At 40.3% G+C, this 17,182-nt stretch overlaps 3 protein-coding genes and 1 long non-coding RNA gene across 20 annotated transcripts in view; 2 read left to right on the top strand and 2 right to left on the bottom strand.

The window, feature by feature from the left end:
- The first annotated feature begins 711 nt into the window (after positions 1 to 711).
- On the top strand, positions 712 to 2,186 carry LOC128263387 (26S proteasome regulatory subunit 8). 2 transcript variants are annotated; one of them, XM_052998426.1, is made up of 3 exons: positions 712 to 815; positions 912 to 1,068; positions 1,127 to 2,186. In XM_052998426.1, the coding sequence occupies exons 2-3, from the start codon at positions 912 to 914 to the stop codon at positions 2,176 to 2,178; spliced, it is 1,209 nt and encodes a 402-aa protein (XP_052854386.1). In that variant the 5' UTR covers positions 712 to 815; the 3' UTR covers positions 2,179 to 2,186. The 2 variants fall into 2 exon arrangements, with proteins under 2 accessions (XP_052854386.1, XP_052854380.1); XM_052998420.1 differs by having other exon boundaries at positions 713 to 849.
- A 143-nt stretch (positions 2,187 to 2,329) lies between these two features.
- Positions 2,330 to 6,353, bottom strand: LOC128263376 (sodium-independent sulfate anion transporter). Its single transcript, XM_052998406.1, has 3 exons — positions 5,513 to 6,353; positions 3,010 to 4,099; positions 2,330 to 2,959 (listed from the first exon to the last, which is right to left on the bottom strand). Exons 1-3 carry the CDS (start codon positions 5,876 to 5,878, stop codon positions 2,385 to 2,387), a joined length of 2,031 nt encoding a protein of 676 aa, XP_052854366.1. The 5' UTR covers positions 5,879 to 6,353; the 3' UTR covers positions 2,330 to 2,384.
- Positions 4,116 to 5,403, top strand: LOC128263403 (uncharacterized). The gene is made up of 3 exons (XR_008268439.1): positions 4,116 to 4,558; positions 4,623 to 4,664; positions 4,792 to 5,403. It is a non-coding gene; the product is annotated as an uncharacterized LOC128263403 (long non-coding RNA).
- Positions 6,354 to 7,946: 1,593 nt separating the features above from the next.
- Positions 7,947 to 17,182, bottom strand: part of LOC128252244 (tropomodulin) — a 52,591-nt gene continuing 43,355 nt past the window's right edge. For 7 of the 16 annotated variants that reach the window (XM_052979818.1, XM_052979817.1, XM_052979815.1 and 4 more), the window contains 8 exons: positions 15,911 to 16,063; positions 15,329 to 15,841; positions 15,010 to 15,261; positions 14,500 to 14,647; positions 13,996 to 14,339; positions 10,351 to 10,579; positions 9,592 to 9,989; positions 7,947 to 8,762 (listed from right to left, as the gene is read on the bottom strand). In XM_052979818.1, the coding sequence (XP_052835778.1) occupies positions 14,008 to 14,339; positions 14,500 to 14,647; positions 15,010 to 15,261; positions 15,329 to 15,841; positions 15,911 to 16,063 (1,398 nt within the window). In that variant the 3' untranslated portion in view covers positions 7,947 to 8,762; positions 9,592 to 9,989; positions 10,351 to 10,579; positions 13,996 to 14,007. Of the gene's footprint in view, positions 8,763 to 9,591; positions 9,990 to 10,350; positions 10,580 to 11,505; positions 12,031 to 12,898; positions 13,185 to 13,995; positions 14,340 to 14,499; positions 14,648 to 15,009; positions 15,262 to 15,328; positions 15,842 to 15,910; positions 16,064 to 16,726; positions 17,011 to 17,182 lie in introns of those variants that run through there. The other 9 variants (XM_052979825.1, XM_052979829.1, XM_052979828.1 and 6 more) reach the window with 7 other exon arrangements.

The following is a 17,182-nucleotide window of genomic DNA, read 5'->3' on the forward strand; positions in this document are numbered from 1 at the left end:
TTTTCATTTCTTTTATTATGATTTAGATGTTTTGATAAATTTGTAAACTTTAAAAGTAAAAGTTTTTAGCTATAGAAAAAATAATTTCTGGAAAGTTGTTACCAATTCCTCCATTAATAATTTGGCCCAATCCCGAAGATTATTTATTGGAACAAATTATGGTGTGGCTATTTTTCGAGTCCCTGATTGCCTACTCAGCAAGATTAAATATCTAATCGATTTTGGCCAAGATTTGAGGCCACCTTCAACCTAAAGACGTGCTATGATTTAATTTGGCGCTTCGCGTGGGCTGTAAATCTTTGGCCGCGAATGCATCATTAACAAAACAAATAAGATAAGATAAGTTAATGACATCTAAAAACTTGAGCCCAATTAACAACTGTCTGAAATAATGTCAATTATAGGGCTAAATTTGCGAAAGAAATATTTTATGGATAGACATACTTTTATTTAAAGTATAGGTTTGTCTAAACGTTCGACATTTGGATAATATTAACTTCCCTTGTACAATTGTGTGTTAATAGGTGTTGTTTATTGTGTTTTGTGGTAAAGTATATTATTAATATTTAAAGCATATATTTTAGGTGAAAACAGAGTGGTTTAAACAGTGATGACAAGATAGCATATACCTCAAAAACAATTAGCCTGTTCAAAAACCTTTTTTTCCCGCTCTTCTTATCGGAGAAATCAACTTTCCATCCCTTGTTTTGTCGAAAAGCTCAGCAAGTCAGCCCGCTTTTATTTCGTTTAAAAAATAAACAAAATTATTTCAACAATTGTGAAATTTTTTTGGAGAAGGGAGATCAAAGTTTAAGGTTGCCGAAAATAATCATATTGGATTAATAAAAGGTAAACCTTCTTTAATTTATAAATAGCCTCTTCGCTATTAATGCTTTTATTTATTTTTGCAGATGAACATCGACGTGGGAGTTCCAGAGAATGATGAAAATGGTCCCGGTTTCCATTCATATTTTACACAGAAAATATCCGAGCTGCAGTTTACTGTGACCGAGCGCCAGAAAAATTTGCTCCGCTTGCAGGCTCAAAGGAATGAACTAAACTCCAAGGGTAAGGTCCTTCAATTATCTTTGATATCCTTCGTAAGATTTTTTTCTGGAAACCCTAGTTCGCTTGCTGCGTGAGGAGTTGCTGCTGCTTCAGGATCAGGGAAGCTATATTGGTGAGGTTGTAAAGCAAATGGACAAAAACAAGGTTCTGGTGAAGGTCCATCCGGAGGGCAAGTACGTGGTGGATGTGGACAAGGCCATCAATATCAAGGATGTGACTCCCAGCAGCCGAGTGGCCTTGCGAAATGAAAGCTACACTCTTCACAAAATTCTCCCCAACAAAGTTGACCCATTGGTGTCGCTTATGTTGGTGGAAAAGGTTCCGGATTCCACCTACGAAATGGTTGGTGGCCTGGACAAACAAATCCAGGAGATCAAGGAGGTGATCGAGCTGCCTGTCAAGCACCCAGAATTATTTGATGCCTTGGGTATTGCCCAGCCGAAGGGAGTACTACTCTACGGACCACCTGGCACTGGAAAAACCCTTTTGGCCCGAGCTGTAGCCCACCACACGGAGTGCACTTTCATCCGGGTCTCGGGTTCCGAATTGGTGCAGAAGTTCATCGGCGAAGGATCACGGATGGTGAGGGAGCTCTTCGTGATGGCCAGGGAACATGCTCCCTCCATAATCTTCATGGACGAGATCGATTCCATTGGCTCGGCCCGATTGGAAACGGGAACTGGCGACTCAGAGGTGCAACGTACTATGCTGGAGCTTCTCAACCAACTGGATGGATTCGAGGCCACCAAAAACATCAAGGTTATCATGGCCACCAATCGCATTGATGTTTTGGATCAGGCTCTACTCCGTCCGGGTCGTATTGATCGTAAGATTGAGTTTCCACCGCCGAACGAAGAGGCAAGATTGGATATCTTGAAGATACATTCACGCAAGATGAACCTCACCAGGGGCATAGACCTCCGCAGGATTGCAGAGCTAATGCCTGGGGCTTCGGGAGCAGAAGTAAAGGGCGTTTGCACCGAGGCTGGAATGTATGCCTTGAGGGAGAGACGCGTCCATGTCACCCAGGAGGACTTTGAAATGGCCGTGTCCAAGGTGATGATGAAAGACTCGGAAAAGAATATGTCTATTAAAAAGTTCTGGAAGTAGTTTGCCCATAAATAGAAAATAGATATTCCATTTTCTAAAATGTTAAGGGTATTATTATTAAGGAAACTTGTAGTTTCTCCAACAAATTTCTTAAGTAAATGGACTATCAAATATCATTGTTTTTGGTTTTAGTAAGCGAAACATAGTAGAATAAGTTTTGCAATATGATAGATAACTAAGCTAACTTTATTTAGATCATAATAGGACTAACTTCTAGCCAGGGAAAGAGTGCTGGCCATGCTGACGCATTCACTGGCTCCATTACCGGATTCAGCATGATCAAGGGAGTCCACAGATCTCGAAAGATCCGGCTCATCGGGTCGAAGTTCCTGATTGAGGGCATGGGTGTTGTAGCAGAGCACCAGCCTTGTGTTCAATCCCTCAAAGACACTCACTACACTGGGCTTTAAGTTGAAGAATATGATCTTCTGCTGCCGCCGACGAAAGTCTTCCACAATGGAGGATATAACCTTGGCGGCTGTATAATCTGCGGCATAGATATAGGTGCAATCGATGACCACCGGTAAAGTGGATTTGCTGCCCAACTTGAGCACCATATTTCGCACAAACTCCACCGATGGGAAGATCAGGCACCTATCGGGGGTAATCTTAACGAATCGGATGCCCTGTTGAGTCTCCAATTGTTCTAGGGTAACCTTTGGCCTGGCTGCATAGTACAGGATAAAGAGTAGGTTCACTCCAATGGCCACCATGATGCCGATTTCCAGAGGCAGCACCAGACAGGTGACAAAGGCCAGGATTCCAGGCACTAGATCGGAACCTATGGAGAATAAGAGTCAGATTGGGATTGACTAGGTGGGTAACACTTACGTTTACTGCGCCACATGGGTGTTACCACCTGGTATTGGACCTGGAAGATCACAGCGGAGATAATAATTGCCGCCAGCACCGCCTTGGGAATAAACGCAAAGTAGTCGGTAAGGAAATTCAGGGCCAGCACAACAATCACTCCAATGTATAAATTGGACATATTTGTGCGACATCCACTGGCATTATTCACTGCCGATCGGGCCAGTCCACCATTGCATCGATATCCGGAGAAAATAGAGGTTGCTATGTTACCCACACCACAGGCAATCATTTCCTGGGTGATATCTATCTGTTTTCCCTTGGCGAAGGCCTTGCAAACCGACATGGTCTCCAGTAGAGCCATCAAGGGAACGATCAGGAGTCCATATCCCATACTCTGCACCATTTCCAGGAAATTCTGACCTGGCACCGGCGGAATGCCAGCAGTTTCATTTCCCGGCTGGGCTTCAATTGAGAACGGAGGCAGTGATGGCGCAGGCATTCCTTTTGGTATGTTTCCAGTAAGTCGAAAAGGATTTGTTCCATTGGCATCCAAGTACATAGTGATCACGGTAAACAAAATCACTACGGAAGCATTTCGCGAGGTGGATACGAATTTGATAACTTGATTGACAACCCGCTGGAATCTATTTCGCCTTGTCCCATCTTTCGGACCAATAGTCAACTTGCCAAAACTTCTCATGGCTAGAAGCAGGAAAACGCATCCAAAACCCAAGCAGGTGTCGGCAACCCTCACATTTTCGATATCCCGGAACATGCTTATCCAGGTTTCCAAAAAGGACCCACCATCGCTCTTCACACCCAGCATCGATCGCATTTGGGAGGTGGACACAATCAGGGCCACGGCACTTGTAAAACCCGCACTCACTGGTCCAGATACAAACTCCACCAGACATCCCAGCTTAAAAATGGCCATCAGAATCTCAATTATGCCGGTGAGGAAGGTGAGGAGTACAGATCTCTGCCAGGAGCCCTGGGCAAACTGAAAGGTCATGAGTGAGGCCACCGCCGTGCTGCCAATTGTGCTGTCCTTGCAGGTGCCCAGAAGGACATAGACGAAACAGCCCATAAAAGCTCCATAAAGGCCATACTGTGGAAGGGATATAGAAAAGCTATATTACAAATTGAATACATTTTAGTAAAGTGTGAATTGGGTTTTTCTGATCTAAATCCAACAGTAATACTCATCTGATGATGCTGTATCGAGTCACACTTTTCTAACACTTCCTTAATAACAAAGTCAAGTAAGGCCAAAGACCCTACTTAATGGTAAAGATCCTTAGAGTATACATTTTTTTGACGCAACAAGTACGAAAAAAAAACAATAACCGCATTCCCCATGAGTAAGAGTCATGAGACATCACAAATTTTAACGTAAGTAACATCATTACCAGTTTGGAACTCAAATACGACGGATAGAATGAGAACCTACTCCCTGATATTCTTCATCATAAACGAAGTGCTCCTAGTCAAGGGACAATATAACGAGCACAATACTAATCCTCAATTAAAACACTTTGGAACACCATTAATTGATAATTCTTATAAGGTAAATCTTTTGATAGACTTGGTAAAGGAGTACCTGCTAATATAATAGTTCACTTTTTTCCCAGCAACTTTATGCAGTTTTAGGAACTCCCATTCGTCTTCCACAGGTTTGTATACCCTTCGTAATTCACATTACATATTTTTTCAACTAAAAACGACGATTAAAAATATGTTCCCATGAATTTATTATTTTTTTAAGTGTTTTATAATGCTAATTTTAATCCATATTATTAGGAAAGTATGCCTAAGGAAAAGCGTTTCAAAAGAAGTAGCTTAGGTGGAAAACTATATTACGATCACAAGGGTAAACCAAGAACAAGAAAGAAGCCACGGATTCGAGTGAACAGACAAATGGAAAATGCTCAAAAAAATTGGTTTTGGAACTTATTTTCATAACGAAGGTTTACCAGCGAAAAATTTCATCAGACCATGTAAATATAAGTCCGTTTGTGAATAATTGACCTCACTTCTGGAAAAAAACCCAGTGGTTACTCATGAAATTTTATAACTAATAAAGAGCTATTGCGATCTAAAACTTCTTGGGTCATTCTTGATTTTTTTTGTATTTTAATTGCAGGATTTTCTTTAGTTATTGAACTTCCACTGTTTTTAAGTTTCAAAATTTCACCTTATAATTTTTTAAGGATCTTTGATCATCTTAAAAAAGGATAATATATACAAATCAAATTTCTCTGCGAAGACCAGCTTCACCTGAGACGCACTTAAGATCAATGATCGAGAAATCACCTCAAACTTATCTCGGTGCTTTTCCGCTGTCCTCAACTTGTTAATAAGATGGAAAAACATGATAACATCTTAATTGACCAATCGCAATTGGTACACGCAACAAAATTTTACAAGACTTCGATTAACCAATGTATTTTTAAATAAATATCTTTAGATTATTGGTTTGAATATCAAAAGAAACATATTTTTTGTTTGTAGAGATACTCACCTCCGGCGGCAGACCGACCACGCCCGAGTAGGCCAATCCCTGGGGAATCACGGTCAGGCCCACGGTGAATCCGGCAATCAAATCGCCGATACAGTCTTTGGTGTTATAGTGCGGCAGCCAGGTGAGGAATGGCAGCCGTCTCCTGAGGGTCTTCATCCGGAAAACACTCCGGGCGGAACGCGAACAGCAGGACTCGGCATTTTCCGTCTCCTTGGAGGCCTCCAGCTGCTCCAAACTCTTGCTCTTCGAAGTGCGGTGGTCGGTGATCAGGATAAAGTCCGTGGAGGAGCTGTCGAACTGCGCCTCCAGATTCTGATTGACCTCCGCCTGCTTGCGGAAGGTCACCTCGTTCTCCAGCGTGGACATTCTGGCCGAGATCTCTGCGTTAACTGATGGGCCGGACGACACGCCGCCGCAACCTGATGATCCAAGGGGCTGCGTCACGCGCTCTTATCTCCGGAGGCTGTTTGCCCAGACCTCGACGCGTGTCGTGTGTGGAAGCGGGATACAGGTTGTATCTTTCAGTTGGATCCACAGCGGTTCCGTAAGCCCACCAAATCGCTCATGACAAACCCCCATTGCATACGCCCCTTTTCTATGTTTGCCTTGGAATTGTCAACTGGCCTGCCAACTGGCACAACTGTCCCCTATTGATAATCGGAATTTTTCCATTAATCAAGAGCGATCTATTGGGAATCGATCATCAAGTGTGCACTACTTGTTCGCCAGGTAAATATTGATGTTCACAGTTATCCAGCTTTAATTAGAGCGCTAGCTTCTCGGGTTAAACGACAGCTTAATAATCGAAAGTGAAGACATACAGAGCAGCAAGGTGGATTTTAGATGTTTAATATTATCTAGTACCAGTCGTATACTGTCTACTCTTTACTTATCTTATAGAGCAATTAAAGATTATAAGGCGGAAAGGATGTCTTACTATTTTTAACTAAATTATACTTGTTGACAAAAGCAATTTGCGTATAAAAGGCAAAAGTAAAGTGCTGGTTTTATACCACTTTTCTGAAAGCAATTTTTTTATCTATTTCATTTTTTTTTCTATTTTATTAAACCGACCAGAAAATCGCCACAACAATAACATTCAGATTCTTAAAAAATTGAACTACAAATTTAAGTGGTGTGGCTTTTCAAAATCGCATTTCTACGAGCAATCTTATAGACTTAGAAGTACTGGTTTTAGGTCGCTTTTCTACAAAGTTATTTTACGAAAAAATTAAATTAAAATCGACCCAAAATTTCAAACCAACATTTAAAAGCAGATTTTCAGAGCGTAAAACCTCAAACCTATAGATCTATGCCTTTATAAATTCGGATATCTGTAAGAAAAGTTATGGTCTTAGAAGTGCTGATAATAGGTAAATTTTCTGCAAAGCCATTTTTGGAAAAAAAGGAAGGGGGTAACATCATTCAAATTTTAACAAAATCGACCCAAATTTACAAAAGAAAACTTAAATGCAGATTTTCAGAGCTTAAAACCACAAATTTATAAAGCTATGCCTTTTCAAAATCGGATATCTGTCAGAAAAGTTATGGCTTTTAAAATGCTGATATATAGTCACTTTTCTGCAAAGTCATTTTTCGAAAAAAAGCTAAGGGGTACCATCATTAAAATTTCAAGAAAATGGACCCAAAATTTCAAACCAACATTTAAATGCAGATTTTCAGAGCTTAAAACCACAAACTTATAAAGCTATGCCTTTTCAAAATCGGATATCTGTAAGAAAAGTTATGGCCTTAGAAGTGCTGATATGAGGTCACTTTACTGCAAAGCCATTTTTCGAAAAAAAGCTAAGGGGTACCATCATTAAAATTTCAAGAAAATGGACCCAAAATTTCAAACCAACATTTAAATGCAGATTTTCAGAGCATAAAACCACAAACCTATAGAGCCATGCCTTTTCAAAATCGGATATCTGTTAGAAAAGTTATGGCCTTAGAAGTGCTGATATAAGGTCACTTTTCTGCAAAGCCATTTTTCGAAAAAAAGCTAAGGGGTACCATCATTAAAATTTCAAGAAAATGGACCCAAAATTTCAAACCAACATTTAAATGCAGATTTTCAGAGCATAAAAACACAAACATATAGAGCCATGCCTTTTCAAAATCGGATATCTGCAAGATAAGTTATGGCCTTAGAAGTGATGATATTAGGTCACTTTTCTGCAAAGCCATTTTTGGAAAAATTGAAAGAAAAGAAAATCGACCCAAAATTACAATCCAACATTTAAATGCAGATTTTCAGAGCATAAAACCACAAACCCATAGAGCCCTGCCTTTTCAAAATCGGATATCTGCAAGATAAGTTATGGCCTTAGAAGTGCTGATAATAGGTCGCTGTTCTGCAAAGCCATTTTTGGAAAGTACATTATTTCAAGTTAAGAAGAATCCTCCACTCGTAAATCAGAAACAAAACCTGTTAAATATTTTTTGTATTTTTTTTTTATTTAATTTTATAGTTTTTACATGATTTTTAAAAATTGTATTTTAAAAGCATTGCATTATGTCATATAAAGTAAGATATATCATTACATTATACAATTGTTTGTTTTTCATTTGTGTGTTTAACCATAAGTTAAATTTATGTTTAAGCATTTTCATAATTCAATAGCAGTAAATTGTTTCAGAGACCATGGCTATATATGTATCATATATATAAAGTGTATATAAGTATTATGTATGTGTTTGTATCATGTGTGTGTGCATGTGTGGATATAAACACGACTAAAACTAAAAATTGTGAAACATGGCCCCATCTAGGGGCTAAAAAAACGACAGGGACAGAATGGAAGGTAAATAAAATAAAATAAAATAAACAAAGTGATCGACGCAAAAGGCGTGTGTGTAGCTGCAGCGTAAATGTGAAGATTTTGCTTAAGGAAAGTATTATTTTAGAGCTGCCAGATAGAAAGTTAATCCTTGATCTGCCTGTGTGTGTGTGGGTGACAATGAACATTCGTCTTACTCGTAACAAACAAATGATTATGCTTATATATGGTGAACCGAACACAAACTCGAACCGAAGTCATCAATCTGAAGAACGCAACAAACATTAAACAAAACAATAAAACAATGCTCCGCGTGAGAACAACAACAAGTATGACAACACTACGTTTGGGCTATTTCATTTTTTGTTTCGGGATTAAAATGTGGACTCCATATTTCAATGAATCCTACTGCCAGACGCCAATGGTGTAGTTCCTGCTCAGGTGTCCCATGCGACGCTGACGTCCAACTGGAAGACATTCGTAAAACAGGATTAGAAATATTCTCAATAAATTCCTTTTACCAAAAAAGCAACACCAAAAACGCTAAGCTATTTCGGTCAAGACGAAGCATGACGCACAACAGTTGAACAAAAACGTTGCCGTTGTTGACTTAAGACTAACCTAAAGAGAGTCGCTAATCAGATTTCCTATTCCGTTAATATTTACCATAACAGTTAAAGTTTACTTCGGACCAATCTCGGCTGATAGCGCTAAAATTTACGCTTTTCTGATGACGGGGTCACCAGGGTTTCTTAGGTGCTAACTTATGATGCTTCAATTGATCTGGTGAAATCATATTAAGTGATGTACCCATTAACTTTTAATTCTACTTACAAGGTGAGTTGAATTAGACTACTCTATAACTAAATGTTCAATGACAAAAAATAATAAAATAAAATCTATAACTAACAATAATCAAAAGTACATTTATTTTATCTTTAGCTTTGGTCTAAATTTTTATTTATCCAATTTGATTTTACATTTGGTGAAATAGGAAAAATATTCACTTTTAAATCGATTTGTTTGGCAGTTTAAAATTGTATACATTTGTTTTTATTTTTTGACAAGTGGATTGTTTAAAAGTTGGAACTAATACAATAAGAAATCAAATAATATTTAACTCTTTTTGTGAAAAACCAGTCATGCTAAAAACTTTCCTATTCACTTTAGCTTTTTTTTTTACAAATAGAACCTGACTACGGAAAAATACCTTAAGTAATTCCTAAATTACCTTAGCTTGTGAAATTCATACAATATTTATTTGCATATGTATTATCCAATAGATACTTTACGTACTTCATGTCACACATCATTCTTCGGTGTTAGTTCACAGCTGGTTGGTTGGATTCTTTTGGTGGATTGGTTTCGGGGAGTACAGAGGTCGGTTGGTGGGGTAAGTTTGGATTAACATAGATCAGTTGTTCTTGTTGCCGTGATTGCTCATGTTCTCGTTGTTGTTGTTGTGGCTTGCTGGTGGTGTTGTTGGTTTGGTGGTTGTCTTGCTGGGTTTGCTTGTTAATTGGTAATCAAATCAAATCAAGAGTTGGACAAACAAACACACACACACACACATATAGATGGCTTTCTGGTTGATTGTTGTTCTTGGGTTGGTGGCATGTTGTTGTTGGTTGGTTGCTGCTATATATTTCGTTTTTTGTCTTTTTATTTACGCTGGTTCAGGCGTTTCACACGTACTGGAAACACAGATACAGGATAACGAGAGTGTGTTTGTGCGTGGGCGGGACGGAAGAGAAGAAACAAATAAATTGGCATTAGTCAAGTGGTGGCAACAAAGAGTGAAAAATATATAGAAAGGATTCAACAATTTAGTTTTCGGGTTAGTTTCGAACTTCAATCAATCAATATAAAACAGTCAATCAAGTAGCAGGTACAACATTCAAGTTGGCCCACGTTTTCTGGGCTTTATATCGGGCAAGGGTCCTTAAGATTAACTTTCGATTAGGTGGAAGCTTTTGGGGTTATATTGTTCAGGGTTAGTTGGTATTCTTTCGGCCGCAGATCAAACAACAATTACTTAGACAGAATGGTACCAACTTTTCATCTGTTTCACATATTATGCATCGTGTTTTATATATATTTGTAGATTTTTTCATGGCTCTGCTTGTCGGTGGTGCTTCATTTATCATTTCTGCTGTTAGTTGTTGGTTCTTATTGAATCATAATCGTGTCTCAAAACTATGTTTGTTATGGGTTTCTGCAATTATCGTTTTACTTTGACTCGGATCTGGGGGACTCACTTAGATCATACATCGCAGTTTAATTCCTATACGAAGAGAACTTCATTAGAGCCGCAATATAAGCTCACTGCGAATATTTGTCTGATGTGTGGATCGTGTTCTGATTTGATCACATATAGCATGCAAATGGTTCGGCCGAGGAAAAACCATGCCAAGACGGTGGGTAAAAAGCAAAAACATGCAATGTATGGTTAACTTAAGTAGTAAACAAATCAATATAAACGGTTACAAAGAATGCGGGGTGCTAGTGTTCATGACTGATCAGTAGTACAGACACATAAGAGGAAACTCTAACTTCGAATATCCGAAGCTGCAAATACCCTTGCATATAAAATGTTTTGTAAATAAAATAAGGAAAACGTAGAAGTCATAACTTAACACGTTGACCAAACAAATTTAAGAATATCCTTTTCTTATGTTTTGTAAAAAAAATAGGAATTTCTAAAACAGTAAACAAGCTTATTCCTGACCAATTTTCTATATCAACTTTTTGCCTTTTGCCTGAAAATTTTAAATATAAACTTTTTGCCTTAAAATATGATTACTTTTGGCTCTTATAACTGGCAACATTTATTTGAATTCACAAATTTTGCAGAAAAACGGAAATCTTTATGTAGTTGAAAACCTGGTAAATAAAACTATATCTGTATTTATTTGAAATTATTTAAAGTGCAATAAATAATCTAAACGTTCTTTTTTTTGCAAGAGTATGAAAAGATCTTTGTTTAGTTTACTGTGATCATTCGATACTGCTGTTGAGTTGTGCAAACAATCAGCCAAATGCACTTTCAGGTTGCTCTCTCTAATCTTAAAATCAGCGAAAGCTAGTTATAAACTATATATCTGAAAGCTATATATAGCAGAATGCTGGTTGCTAGTGGGGGCTTTGGTTATTTGGCAGTTCTTGCAAGTTAGCAGAAGAAGTGAAGGGAGAATCCGTGTTCATAGATACCTGTGTTAAGCGTTAGAGAAAATTATACACGTGACGCCTAAACGATTTCTGCTGGATTATAGAAGACTTCTGCCTCGACTTCGAACACAACTCATGGCACATAAGTATTGGTTTTACCCAATCACCCATGCCTCATGAGCCTGTTCGATCTGCGCTTTATCGATATATATATATGGTATAATGTATTTAGTTTGATATTTCACTTCGTTTCTTTGGTTTCAGTTTGCTTTGCTTAGTTAAAGTCTCTAGAGTATATAGATATTTTTTTTGGCAAGCTCTGCGGCTGCTTTATCTTTAGCTTAAACTTCTGCTCCTGCTTCCTTCTTCTTTATATATATTATATTATACACGTTCTTTCGTTGTTATGTGCTTCTGTTTTTCTTCGGTTCTTTGGGTTTAGATTACAAAACGCTTTAAAAATGGTTTAGTTGCTTGCTTTCTGGTCTGCTTATTGAATTCTTGTCGACTTTCTATGCAGATTATTGAAAAATCTGAACTGCAGTCGCAACTCAAGATCTTTTCTTACTGAAAACGAGAAACAGAGAGAGAGAGAGAGGGGAAGAGAGAGAATAGAACACATAAACAAAAGGTGATAAAGACGGGTCACAAAACAAGGAGAAGAAATTATAATCATGAGTCTTTGACTGTCTCGAAAACTGAGTTTCTGAATCGTTTATTGGCTGATATATCTGATTTCGTCTGTTTTTTGGGAGATAGAAAGACACAGAGATACAAAACACAGAGTGCTGCGATGGGAGTGTGTATGGGTGTGCTTGGGTGTGGGTTAATAGCACGCATCTGATCTGAATGACATAGGATCGTGGCTGGATTATATACACGGATCGATTTCAAATGGAAAAAGCGGCTGACAACGACGACATGAAAAACAAAGAGGTTTTGTGCTGGATTCAGTTTCCGGTTTCTGCACAGTACAAAAAATCGATACTTTTTCGTCTCAAAATGGCTCATTAAATTGATTCTTCAAATTGTATTGTATTTAAGCTAATTTACATATTAATTTGTTTTTAATACTTAGAGCCATATTGCTACGAAAAAGCGACGATGGCAATTAGGAACTGATATTTTTCTGGTATTTCTCCGCAAGGTATTCATTGTGGGGTATGTACAAGTTCTTGGTCAGCAAGATCGATGGACTGCATCCAGAGTCCAGAGTGTTCGGGTGTGTATTTTTTTGGGCAACGACAACGACAACATCGAGGGGTTACGTAACCAATGAGACAGAAAAGGGAAAGGCGCGAGTGGATCGAATGACTGTCTGTACATGGCTCGAACTTGTGGTTGCTGTGGTTTGCTGTGGTATTCTGTGGCATTCAGTGGTTTTTTCAGTGGCTCCGGTGGTGCGGCTGCAGTGGCTGCTCGGCCTCTCACTCACGTGTGCGCTTGGTAGACACCCTCATCGTCGTAGTTCGGTGTCACGGACCGACTGCCCGGCACCACCATGTTGTCGGGGTCGATCTCCGGATCGAAGGCATCGCCGCCGCCCCGGATTACCATATTATCCGGATCCACTTCCACATCATAATCCACTGGAGGCTGCGGCGAGGGCGACGGAGAGGGCGTGGCCGATCGGTTATAGGCAACCAGATCACGCTCAATCTCTGTATTGCCGGGCAGGATCAACTTCGGCAGATTCGGCTTGAGTTTCTGAACGCGGAAGACTGTATGGTGTTTTGAGTTTGAGAGTAGCGTTGCAAATTTACAACAGACAAGTGGATATTTGTTAATGTTCTTCTTGGCGCAGACACTTTTACAGTCTATGGTAATTACAAGAAACGGGAGACGAGAGAGAAACGAGGTGGAGGCACAGAATATTACAAAGGTTTGACGATCTCTACTAGCGAGATCCTTTCTCTAGTCTAAAAGGGTAACACATGGGTTAGCATTGAATTGACATGGAAGAATGATATATGTACTGAACCCTTTAACCATAATTAATATATGTAAATTAAAATGTAGTAAATAATAGCACTAAAAATGTAGGAACATAAATAATTAAATGTTATTATAAAAAAATTAGACATTTCATTAAAAATAGACTACTACTCATTACAATTCCATTTTCTAAATAAAAACATTTTCTGTAAATTATTAAAGCTAAATTTAGAATCTATTTTATGAAATTCCCTTTTTCAGTGCTATTATTTGGCCTATAAAATAATTCGATTTAAAAATATCTTTTGCGATGCCCAACCCAAAACGATAACCAGTGAACGATAACGACAGGTGAAAACGAACGATAACGTGATAACGAAACGTGAACGATAACGATAACGCAACGAAGGCTGGTGAGACGATGTGAGAATGTGGCACGATGGGGTTAAGACTGAACTGGACTGATCTGGAGTGACGATGAGGCTGATGAAGGCCGAGAACGGATTACCTGGTTACCAGACACAAGAAAAATAGATAGAGAAAGTGAGTGAAGAGTGGGACTGGGGAGGACGCAACAAGAACGTAGAGCTCGGTTACCAAATGCGGCCCTCAAATCTTCTTCTCAGCTCCAGTTCCGGACGTGGAAGCGACTGCAGATGCCTCTGCCTGAAGATTGCGCACTAAACGACCTGAAGATGGCAAGTTATGGATTACAGTATCTGCCGGATCGGTCCAGGTGCGCGCCTTGATGAACTGCTCGAAGGCAGCCAGGCTCTTCAATCTCGTGGGCGAGATTTCCTTGGCTGCCGCGGCAGAATGGTCTGGATGGATTGGCGTTTGATTGCTGGATGATGTTTGTGACGATGGCGAAGCAGTGGTGGTGGTGGTGGTATCGGCGGTGGTCATGATGATGCTGGCTAACATACCTTGTTGCAATTCACCTAAACGCGCGAGTGAGGCAACTCAGTCAATAAGAAATACCTAATCCTATCGAGGGGAGGAGGAGTGGAACGACGAGTGGAACCAACGCTGATCGGCTGCAGATCGCTGGGAGTGGAAGTAACCGGCGGGTCGGGCTGTCAATCCCAGGGGTCAACTTACTTCTGTCGATGTTGCGCTGCAGGTGAGCGGCCACTCGGTGGCGGGCGTCGTTGAACTCCAGGTGCAATCCGAGGCGCAGCAGCGACGAGTTCTTCTCCACCAGGTCGGTGATCTCCATCTCGATCTTGTTGCCCAGCACCGCAGATCGCTGGTGGAAAAGAAAATACAAGTGTTAGGTAAGCTTATGATAACTATGCAATGCCATTTGCTGGGTAAACTAGTAAATCCAATTCCGATTTCATATTTAATTAAGATTTTACTAATTTTAAATCATTTGTTATGAAACTTTACAATAAAACTTTTCGTAAATGTGTAAATCTGATATTACTTTTTGATGAGCAGTAACTATTTAATGCCATCGTTATCGTGAATCCAAGTTTAATTAACCATTATCTTATATTTCACCTACAGCTATGGCATTGAAATCTTTTTTAATGAACCATACAGTTTCTATTAGTCACGCTCCAGCTAAGGGCAACACATTATGGGGCAACTGAAGAGCCCACTCACCTGATTGGAGGCCCTGAACTCCTCGATGGTGTGGCACTTGAGCAGGGCTTGCACCAACTTAACGATCACGGGCGGACTGATGAAGTTGGTCTCGACGTTTAATACTCTCAGGGTTTTGCTCTTCTCGATGGCCTCGGCTAAAAGGAGGGCTGTCTTGTCGGTGAGGCCGACATTTGTCAGCGAGAGGACTTCCAGATGTTCGTTCTGAGGCAGTGCGGCAAACAGTTGCTCGAGCTTCTCGTCCGAGATGTTCTGAGTAAGTAGAAAAAAAATGCGTTAGTGAGGTTACAGAATAATGCTTCAAATCCAAGGGCAAAACCTTAATGTTGTTCAAGTTGAGGTCAATCAGCTTGGAGTCATCGTCCTTGACCCGCTTGATGGACTCCTCCACATCTGTGCTGTTTGGCGGATCCATGGGGAAGAGCTTCTGCTGGGTGGACTTTGTGATGCCATCCCATCCGAGGCCAACGGGCTGTCCCTTGTTGAGCAGCGAGGCGTGGTACTGGTCCTGGTTCATCATCGAGTGGAAGCCCAGGATGGCGGCCAGATCGATGATCTCCTCCTGCGTGGCATCGTTCAGGGCGTGCTCGTACTCCTCGCCCATGTCGATGGCGATCTGTTCCTCGGCCTCGATCTCGCGGGCATCCCTTGGCGGCGGCACCCACTTCTTGCCGCGCACTGTGCCCTGGACAAAAGGCTCGAATTCCGGCTGATCGGGCGTCTCGATCGCCTGCTTGTTGATGTGTTCGATCAGCTGCTTGCGGTTTAATGGCCCAGTGGCTTCCTTGGTGCACTCGTAGCTGTTGCGCTGGTCTGGCGGCAGGAAGTTGTCCTATCAAAATAATATTAAAGGAACAATGAGCTAGGGATTTTTTGAAATATTTCGCAAAAGGATACTCACATCGGGATCCACTTCTTTGGCCAGTATAGTTATCTCTTCAGGCGAGAGCTGGGCCAGCAGGCTCTCCACATCCACATCGTCGTACTCACTCAGGTCCTTGCCATAAAGTTTGGCCGGGGTGGTGAGCGTAGTTGTCTTTGTGGTGGCTGAAGTCTGCAAGGAAGTAAATTAAAACATTTTAGTTGTCATTTAAAATGGTATTCATTTTATGCAGTTTGTTATTACAAATTTGTTTGAGTAAAAACAACATAAGAAGTCATTAATAAGTCATTAATTAATTTACAAAAAAAAATGAAGGATTGGTTATCCGTTATTCTAAAATCATTGTAATTAACGTTTATTTTAAATAAAATACAACAATGACTCTAAAAATCAGTTTTTGTAAAGAAATAATAATAAAATAAATTGAAATAAATCATTTCAATTTCTTTTTAATTAATATTATCTCTAAATACTATTTATTTATTTATTATATCTAAATGCCCCATTACAGATAAGTGGAAATCATCCAGCCAAACTGTAATTAACTATTTAATTGTTCAATTTAATCGAAGCACATTTAGTTTGATTCCCACAAGATGCAGGTTGGTTTCCCAAGAAAATATTCACACGTGAGGATCGGTTACGATTGCACTTTAATCGCAGGGCAATCTTCCCATGCTTTTGCTCTCCTTTTCCTTGGAGTACAAGCCATTGTTTTCACTTTTGCACTTTTCACTTTTCAGTTCCTCGCTTTTCGTTTGAGAGCGAAAGTTCAGGGGATTACGAGGTCTGGAAAAATGGAACTTTCGAGGTACTTAAGGCTACTTTTCGCACATTTTTCTGCTTGAGCCGTAGGCTCACAGGTGGCTGCGGAGCACGGCGCTTGACCTTTGGCACCGGACGCAGCTTTATCTGCTGGAACTCGGCCACCGGCAGGGCACTCTCCATTATGTGGTCTGCTTTTGTCACAACTGCCAATCGATACGGAATACCACGGAATATGACAAGATGCGGAATATGGCAAATCCAATTATGAATGCACCGAGGCGACTTGCAGCAGCTATACAGCTTTCAGCCGGAGACTTTTGCGACTTGGGACTGGGTCTGCGTTCCACCACCGACTGACTGGCAAGAGAGACCCACCGAAACGCCAGACCACCGCACCACCAGACCACCGAATTAAGGCGAGACAACGGCAACCACATCGAAAGCAGCAGAAGCGAGAGTCGTGCAACATTTGCTCGAGCTCAAGCCAAGCCAAAGACAGGCTGCAATCGCTCAGGCCCAGCC

Source organism: Drosophila gunungcola, chromosome 3R (assembly GCF_025200985.1).
Source record: "Drosophila gunungcola strain Sukarami chromosome 3R, Dgunungcola_SK_2, whole genome shotgun sequence".
NCBI lineage: Eukaryota > Metazoa > Arthropoda > Insecta > Diptera > Drosophilidae > Drosophila > Drosophila gunungcola.

Bases quoted from the DNA above. Each gene is read 5' to 3' on its own strand.
- LOC128263387 (XM_052998426.1), top strand. From the start codon at position 912: ATGAACATCGACGTGGGAGTTCCAGAGAATGATGAAAATGGTCCCGGT. The intron at 1,069-1,126 runs GTAAGGTCCTTC...TGGAAACCCTAG, and splicing joins GAATGAACTAAACTCCAAGG to TTCGCTTGCTGCGTGAGGAG.
- LOC128263376 (XM_052998406.1), bottom strand. From the start codon at position 5,878: ATGTCCACGCTGGAGAACGAGGTGACCTTCCGCAAGCAGGCGGAGGTC. The intron at 4,100-5,512 runs GTGAGTATCTCT...TCCCTTCCACAG, and splicing joins TGGTCGGTCTGCCGCCGGAG to TATGGCCTTTATGGAGCTTT. The intron at 2,960-3,009 runs GTAAGTGTTACC...TATTCTCCATAG, and splicing joins ACCCATGTGGCGCAGTAAAC to GTTCCGATCTAGTGCCTGGA.